This window comes from Malus domestica, chromosome 12, assembly GCF_042453785.1.
Source record: "Malus domestica chromosome 12, GDT2T_hap1".
Taxonomy (NCBI): domain Eukaryota; kingdom Viridiplantae; phylum Streptophyta; class Magnoliopsida; order Rosales; family Rosaceae; genus Malus; species Malus domestica.
Window position 1 is genome coordinate 23363197 of NC_091672.1, and position 8789 is coordinate 23371985.

Below are 8789 nucleotides of genomic sequence, written 5' to 3' on the forward strand. Positions count from 1 at the left end.
GGCAGCATTCTATTGGCCAAAGTGTATGGAAAGAATATTCTCAAGATATTAAATATGAAATAATATCTTGAGATAAATGTGTAAATATCCCTAATTGATTTAATAGGTATTATTTACTTGAATGAAGTCAATATTCAATTGGGAATTTATTAAAGATAGGATTTGGGTAATTAATCCTTATCTTTAATGCTTTGACTTTTCCTTACCATGGGCAGGTGAGCTGTGGGAAATCATATTCAGCTGCTTGGACCTTTAGGGCTACTGAGCTGTATCTGAGAAGTCTGCCCATTTAGAGCAACTTCACCGTTGGAGCCCTCCCCCCAGGCAATACACTATGCTATCCACCAAGTGAACAGTAAATGCCGTAATGAACAGTAATCCCTCAGGCAATACACTTTTGCATCTCCACCGTTGCACTTCAATAACTCTGGTAATAGGCAATAAAATATTAATTTTTTTTTCTAAATACTACAAAATAATTTTATTTGTAATTTTGGATAAGATTTTTAATCGGTTTCGTTGTACCATTTTCTATTAAAAAATTATTTTTATTATTTCTTTTCATATGGTGCATCACACATTCCAAAACCTTTTTTTTTATTCTTTTTTTTCCTTCTTTTCACATGGTGCCAACGCACCATTTTTTCTTCAAGCTCAGCAACACATCCCCCCCCACACCCAGTTTTCAACTCGTCTCCCCCCCCCCGCCCCCAACGCACCAATCCCTCCTCGCCTATCTTCCTCCATCTTCACCCCCCATCGCCGCCTCTCTTCCTCCATCTTCACCATCCCACCCACCTCAGCCTCCATCAAAGGTCCCGATCTCCGGCGACCCATCTCTGCCATTTTTCTGTGCCATTTTTCAAGTTCAGCAGCTCCCACACCTCAGCCACCCATCTCTGCCATTTGTCTGTGAGTGTTCATCACCTTGGCGACGAACTCCAGCGAGAGCCGTTGAGTTCGAAGCTGGGTTTTACAGTTTTTTTACTTTTTTTTTATTAATATTCTATATTTTTATTAATTTTATATTATGACTGACGTCACCCTGACGTTAGCCCTGCGTCAAATCCACTCGGGCTCTCGGGCTGGCAATTCCTCACAGGCCCGCTACTCAGGCCTCCACAGTCCCTCAGGCCCCCCCGCGCTGGAGTCCACAGCCCGGCCTCTAGGGCCCTTTTTCCTTGCCTGTCCCCCGAGCAAACTCCAACGGTGGAGTTGCTCTTAATGAGGGCTATCTTGTCTATCTTATCTTTAATGCTTTGACTTTTCATTACCATGTGTAGGTGAGTTGTGGGCAATCGTATTCAGCTGCTTTGACCTTTAGGGCTACTGAGCTGTATCTGAGAACCTTGCCCATTTAATGAGGGCTATCTTGTCTTTCTTGAGCAAAAGTTAACGTGTCGCCTCTAGAATTTTTGGAATTATTTTAGACTCCACAGGTTGCACACGTTAGTTGTAAAAAATGAAAAAATCGTGGGTTACGTCATGCTGATGATAGCCATGTCTGTTGGTGGAAGGCTGGACTTAAATCATACGGTCATTTGGGCAGGCATGGCTTGGTCCATCACTTGCCCTCATTTTTTTCGGCTTGCTGGAGGTTGATCGGGTAATTGCATTCCTTTTGTTCTTGTCCTTGCCAAAAGCAATCAATGGAAATGCTCTTATAGTATGAGCGTATATCAACTATTTTGAAATGTCAATAAACACACATTTAACAAATATTTTATTTTATCAGTTCTTTTGAAGTGGTGTTGTTTTTATTCTAGAATGTAATTATTTTTGCAACATGAAAAACAAAAAGAAATGCGACAAATAATTGTACACCATAATGATGTATTCTATTGAGATTTGAAATTTCTTGAAGAATAGTAAACTCATGGAGTTTGATGGAGTGCCATATACTTATGTGAATTTGGGAGAAATCATTAGAAATATTAGGAGTTGAGGCCTGATTGCATAAAGTCTGTAAAATATTATAAAATTCCTCTAAATCCATTTAAGTCGTTTAAATGTTAAAATACTTTCAATCATAGCTGTGTACATATGTGAACTACTTTGAAATTTGAAAGAGTAATGTTAGGTAGACAAATAAATTGCAAATTAAATAATGTGTCACCAATAATAAATAAGTACGTTAATTAAACCCTTAAGTAATACACTAATCCTCAACTTTCTTGTCATTTAGTTTAAAAAATTTTAGGGTAAATTATGTAAAACTACCTCAACTATTGGGTCAGTCATAGTTTTATATCCCGTCTTTAAAAAAATTCAATGTCATACCTTATCTTCGAGTTTGTTGCAATGTCATATATTCTGTCAGTTTTCTGTCAATTCCTCTATTAAATGCTGACTGGCTTGAGACGAGACCCACTTTCTATTAAAAAATTAACTAAATATTAAAAAAATTAAAATACAATTATTTAAATGATTTGTAGAGTTTCCATGTAAATTTTTTGTTTAATTCTTTCAAAATCTCACTCCCTAGCATTACAATACATTTTGATTTTTATAAAATTTTATAAAATTCTTTAAAATCTTGATTGAATACCTGTAAACCTCTATAAATTCATTTAAAATAAGTAAAACTAATGAAAATGGTTATAAAATTTTGAGTTTTAAAGATAAGGACAAAATAAAGGTTAAAATGAATAGTACTAGGATTGACTTTTTAATGTAAAAATGTGATTTTTCGTTAAAATGAACAGTACCAGAAATTTTTCGTTAAAATTTCCTTTAAAATAATGTATAAATTTGTAAACTTTTCTAAACTTCTAATTGAATACATCCACAAGTTGAATTTTTCTTGTATTATTTTTGGTATGAAATTGATAAAAATACAATCTTAGCCGTTGAAGCGATTCTCCGGGAGGCTATAAAATGGAAGGTGCATTGTTTAATGGAGCCCCTCAGTCCTTTCTGATCAGAACAACGTCTCACTCGCTTCTTCGCTTTGATCTCCATCCAAATTCTCTGTCACCCCAAGAATCGAATCCTATTGGAATACAGGGAATTTGGGGAGCTTCGTCTCTTTCACCCCTCCCCTTTTACACTTTCTCTCTCCTCGTCGTCCATCTCTCCTCTCTCTTTCTCTCTCTAATCAAAGGAGACGGAAAGAGAGGCATTGCATAGCAAAATATATTTATTGCTTAATTTATATACATTTACTAGAATAGGAGCGAAAAGGGTCTTTTCTTCTTCGCCAGCACCCTCTGGAGCACTTTCTCCATAAGCGATTGTGTTTTTTTCTTTTTTCCTGCTTTTGAGGGCTCCTCGCCGTCTTCGTATTCGGCACTCTGACCAAATTGGTGGCGCATTAAAGTCTGGCTTTTTTTCACAAATTACACAGAAGCAGAAGCAGCAGCTACTTAGAGAGAGAGAGAGAGAGAGAGAGAGAGAGAGAAACAGAGAGAGAAAGAGAGATCTTTAGCTGCAGATTTTGTTGTTAAATCATTTTAAAACCATTTAAGGCCGGCCACTCAATTTCTCTCGTCTCTGCTGCCAATTCTTGGAATGGAGAATTCTTAAAAACCCAACTCACCATCAACTCTGCATATAAATTACAAGTCCCTCCCTTTGTACACTGCCTAAAAAAAACAGTCATAGATCGAGAAAGTGACATTCAAGCAAGGTATGGGGCTTTAACCCAAATTTTGTAATCTGGGTTTTCTTTTTTGTACTTAAATTCTGTGGAAGTACCGGTCTTATTAAAGTTTGGAAGGAATTTTCTTCTGGGATTTTGGATCTGGGGTTCTTATGGCTTTCTTTTTTCTGGGGGTGCGTTTTGATGTTATACTTCTTTTTTCGGTTTAACTTTTTAATTTGTCTTATTTACTGTCTTTATATATGTTTCAGATCTACCTGGATTTAGTTCAGACGTTGCGTTTCGAGAACAATGTTGGCTCAGAAGCAAGCAGAGGAAGCAATAGTCTCCAATGACCATGAAGGAAAAGAAGATCATCCCCAAGAAAACGATGAGGAAAACACCTCCATGTTTAATGTCAAGAACTTCCTCTGGCATGGAGGCTCCGTTTGGGACGCCTGGTTCAGCTGCGCTTCCAATCAAGTAAACCCATCTCCCGAAAGTGCTTTCTCGATTTGTTGTTTCACGAAGTTTCTGATTCTAACTACTTCTGGCTTTTGCAGGTGGCGCAAGTGCTTTTGACACTGCCGTATTCGTTCTCCCAGCTGGGGTTTCTATCCGGCATCTTGCTGCAGCTATTCTACGGAATCCTCGGAAGCTGGACGGCTTATCTGATCAGTGTGCTGTACATGGAATACAGAACCCGGAAGGGAAAAGAGAACGTTAACTTCAAGAACCACGTTATTCAGGTTCGTCGTGGTATCCACCAAAATGCATTAAAGTGAAAGTGGAGATAAAATCAACCTAAATTAAAATCCCATGTTTTTGTTGCAGTGGTTTGAAGTTCTTGATGGGTTGCTTGGCCCCTACTGGAAAGCCGTGGGGCTTGCTTTCAACTGCACTTTCCTCCTCTTTGGATCTGTCATCCAGCTAATTGCTTGTGCAAGGTGAATTTTTATTACTTATTTTTCTATATATTTTACTGTCAAATCCATCAAATCTCACCTGGGTTATGTCTTACTTTTACTGCTTTTGATTGGAGCAGTAACATATATTACATAAATGACCATTTGGACAAGAGGACGTGGACCTACATCTTCGGAGCTTGCTGTGCCACCACAGTTTTCATACCTTCTTTCCATAACTATCGGATTTGGTCTTTTCTCGGACTTGGAATGACCACTTACACGGCCTGGTACTTGACCATTGCAGCTGTTGTCCATGGCCAGGTAATAAGTCCATCAAAACTTACGACATCTGGGATGTCCACGTCACTTTACCGGTGTCATTTAGTCGCATTTCAAGTGTATCACACACTATCACATGTATAGTGCCTAATTGTTTGAGATACTGTTATGTTTCTTGGGATGTCACGACGTTATCATCTCAAGCATATAACACATTGTAGTGCGTGATCAGTTAGAGCTTTGAGATACCATAAGCTCGTGATTAGTTAGAGCTTTGAGATACCGTCAGCTGGCGTGAGAAGTTGTTCTCCAATGGTCCTCATCTCTTAGAACAGTCACTATTATTACCAACTTTCCAAAGATGCTTTATTTCTCTTTACGTTTTCGGTATAAAAAAGGTAAAGGTTTATGCTTTTTGGTGAAATTGCTGTGCAGGTTGAAGGTGTGACACACACAGCTCCCACAAAGCTAGTGCTGTATTTCACCGGAGCCACCAACATACTATACACGTTCGGTGGCCATGCTGTTACTGTGTAAGCATTTTCCTCCTATTTTTTTACCCTTTATTATAAAGAAAAATTAACGAAAATAACTTAAAATTTTTGAAATTTAACGAAAATGACAAAATAAAAAATAAAATTTTAAATTTTAATGTAAAAACATAATTTTTTGTTAAAATAAACAGTAACGATAACTTTTCGTTAATTTTTTTTTATTATAATGACCCTTTCCTCCTACTCTTTTACATGTTTCTACACGGCTTCTCTTTGCAGCTTTTGCCGGCATCTCGGTTCTCGAGATCCAGACAAAATCATCCTATCTACTTTTGTTTTTGCTCTTGGAGAAAGAACAATTTTTTTACCCCCATCCGAAATCTCCATTTCTCTAGGAAAATTGCACAGTAAATTAATTGGGCACTAGCTATCTCCTCGGTTTTGGTTTCACCATAGAGAATACATGTTATTTTGTTTTACGTGACGATATTTAATTTTAAACTCTATTCTAAACGTAAAAAGAAATTCAAATTTAAGTATAACTGATCAAGCACACTGTTTTACTGTTTCAAGATACCGATTATCTCTCATGGTTTTGGACTAATTGTCATATAATATTATTGTATGATAGAGATTTGGAAATTTGTTTATTTAGTTGCATAACAGTTATACTAAGATGTGACCGGAGGGGGCCCTTTGGTCAAGTTTCTTGGTTTTTAATTTGTATAACAATGTTCCCCATGTGCCTGTTGACCTTGTAATAGCTATAAAATTGGAGTAAAGTAATCGTGAAATCTAAATTCTTTTTAATGTGAGTGGAATCTGATCAGTGAAATATGGGGGATTTGATTTTTGCAGGGAAATTATGCATGCCATGTGGAAGCCACAGAAATTCAAGTCCATTTACTTGTATGCCACACTCTACGTTTTCACACTAACACTTCCTTCTGCTACCTCTGTCTACTGGGCCTTTGGTGATGAGCTCCTTAACCATTCCAACGCCTTCTCTCTCCTCCCCAAAAACGGCTGGCGTGACGCCGCCGTTATACTTATGCTCATCCACCAGGTTCGACCTTAATCATTTCATACACTAAATTACCGATGAGAAATGATTTGTCACATGTCCGTTTATTACTGTTCTTTGGTGTAATTCAATTGAAAGGACAGAAAAAAAATCAGGTGTAGGCATGGAGATAAAAACGGTGTCCGGAAATCACTTTCCTTACTGAATTGCCCTTGAACGAATGATATGCCTTTTACAGTGAACTGACATTATATCTTTTTATGGGGAATTGTTTTGCAGTTTATAACATTTGGGTTTGCATGTACACCACTGTACTTTGTGTGGGAGAAGGTGATTGGCATGCATGACACAAAGAGCATTTGCTTGAGGGCACTTGCTAGGCTTCCAGTTGTGATCCCAATTTGGTTCTTGGCTATAATCTTCCCCTTCTTTGGGCCCATAAACTCTGCAGTTGGGGCTCTCTTGGTTAGCTTCACCGTCTACATCATCCCATCTTTAGCTCATATGCTCACCTACAGAAAAGCTTCTGCCAGACAGGTAAAAAAATATGCCCTCCTAATCCTAACTCCAATTGGTCATATCACGTAATGTTATTCTTACACACAAGTTCAGAGGAATCTGAACTTGTAACCCTTGGTTATCATGTAAGGTTAGTAGTGGTACCACCGTACAATCTCGCACGAGTGGTTTGGTTCTTTGTCTAGTAACAACACTTCTGGTTACCTCCACTGAGTTGAGTGAGGTATCTCGATAGGTCATGTCATAGTGTTACAGTGGTAGAATTGTTCGGATTTCTCTGAACTTGTAACCCAAGGTTATCATGTCACCGTCACGTAGTGCTACTATCAAACATGCGAATAATGAAGTGATTTGTCTAGTGGCGACTTGTAGTTATCTCGATTGAGTGGGGGTATTTTAGACATTGTAGTTTGAGTGGCACCTCCACCAGGTCACGCGATGGGGATACCCATATTTCAATAGATGCAGTGGGGATGAGAAGGGCAGCAAGTGTACAAAGATCATATAATACTTGGATTTGGAAATGTTACGAGAATTGAGATAGGTGGGAAGTCCCTTTCGTTTAGTTATACGCTACAGTTGATGAGCTGTTTGGTTGATTAGGCCTCTTTTCTTCTCCAGTTAGGTCACTTTGGTGCTGACTTTGGTCCAAGTGAAATACAACTTGAACGAAAAAAAAAAAAAAACCTAAATATTATAGAATTATTATTGGGAACTTTAAAGAAAAGTTCCTGGTACTGGTCATTTTAATGAAAAGTTATATTTTTATACTAAACAAATTAATCTTGGTACTATTTACTTTACCTTTTATTTTGTGCTTATCGTTAAAACTCAAAGTTTTTAAGCTCTTTTAATTGGTTTCCTATTATTTTAAGGATTATAAACTAAACCCAAAAACCCTGTTCAGTTTTACGGACGGAAAATACTTGGCTCCTTGTTCGAAAGGCTTATTTGTTCTTGGTATTCCAATAATATTGTCTATGTAGTGATGATAGTTGTGAGAGTCCAAAAGTCACGGGCCATATGTAAAACACTCAACAATTGGACTCCAATTTTCCGGCTTCTGTGAGGTTGATTCCAGTTTATAGGAAACAAAATCAAAATTTCCGGCGAGGAATCCTTACAATACAAACCACTCACAGGTTGATGCGTTTACACATAAAAAGAATGACCAACAGTAAGAAGTCGAGCAGTGTTCTTTCTTAAAAACCAAGGTTTATTGATTTCGGTTAATTTTTTACTGTGTTTTTGCAGAATGCTGCAGAGAAGCCACCTTTCTTTTTACGAAGCTGGACTGCCATGTACGTGATCAACTCCTTCATGGTGGTGTGGGTTCTGGTGATTGGGTTCGGGTTCGGTGGCTGGGCCAGCGTGACCAACTTTGTGAGACAAGTCGACACATTTGGGCTGTTTGCCAAGTGCTATCAGTGCCACCCTCCAAAACCACCACTAGCAGCCGCAGCTCCTCCCCATTACTAAATCTTCACCTCCTCCAGAACTCTCCCTCTCACCAGTCAGAAAATTCTCAAACTTCATATTTGTACCATACATGGGGAAGTCGTAATATTTCCCCCTACATGTCATGTGTGCTGGATTTTCTTTTTTCATTTTTTTTCCTTTTTCGATTTTTTGTTAAATTCGTTATTATTAAATAGTGTGTGGGTTTGTGATGATTCCATTCCTATTAAAGCATAGTCCATTGATCGAATATCGTGTAGTTAGAAATCATTTTAAATTTTATATTAAATATTGAACACAAATAGTACTTAACGGAAATTGATCGTACGATTTACGACAAATGGATACGATTAAGGGATTTCCTAAATCCTCACAAAGAGGATGGATCTAGGATCCTCATTCAAAGCATAGGCTAATTAAATCAATATATATGTATGTTTTTAGATATTTTCCTTCTATGGGTTCTTTTGCCCTATATCGTCGGGTGGATTAAAAATGTCAAAATTTAACCATGTAAATCCAATGGT

General features: G+C 37.8%; 1 protein-coding gene across 1 annotated transcript; it reads left to right on the top strand.

Moving 5' to 3' along the window:
• Positions 1 to 2879: 2879 nt before the first annotated feature.
• LOC103450607 (auxin transporter-like protein 2) lies at positions 2880 to 8512 on the top strand. The gene is made up of 9 exons (XM_029089637.2): positions 2880 to 3628; positions 3853 to 4063; positions 4144 to 4329; positions 4415 to 4527; positions 4626 to 4809; positions 5203 to 5300; positions 6120 to 6327; positions 6565 to 6822; positions 8059 to 8512. Exons 2-9 carry the CDS (start codon positions 3893 to 3895, stop codon positions 8281 to 8283), a joined length of 1443 nt encoding a protein of 480 aa, XP_028945470.1. The 5' UTR covers positions 2880 to 3628; positions 3853 to 3892; the 3' UTR covers positions 8284 to 8512.
• The last annotated feature ends 277 nt before the right edge of the window (positions 8513 to 8789 follow it).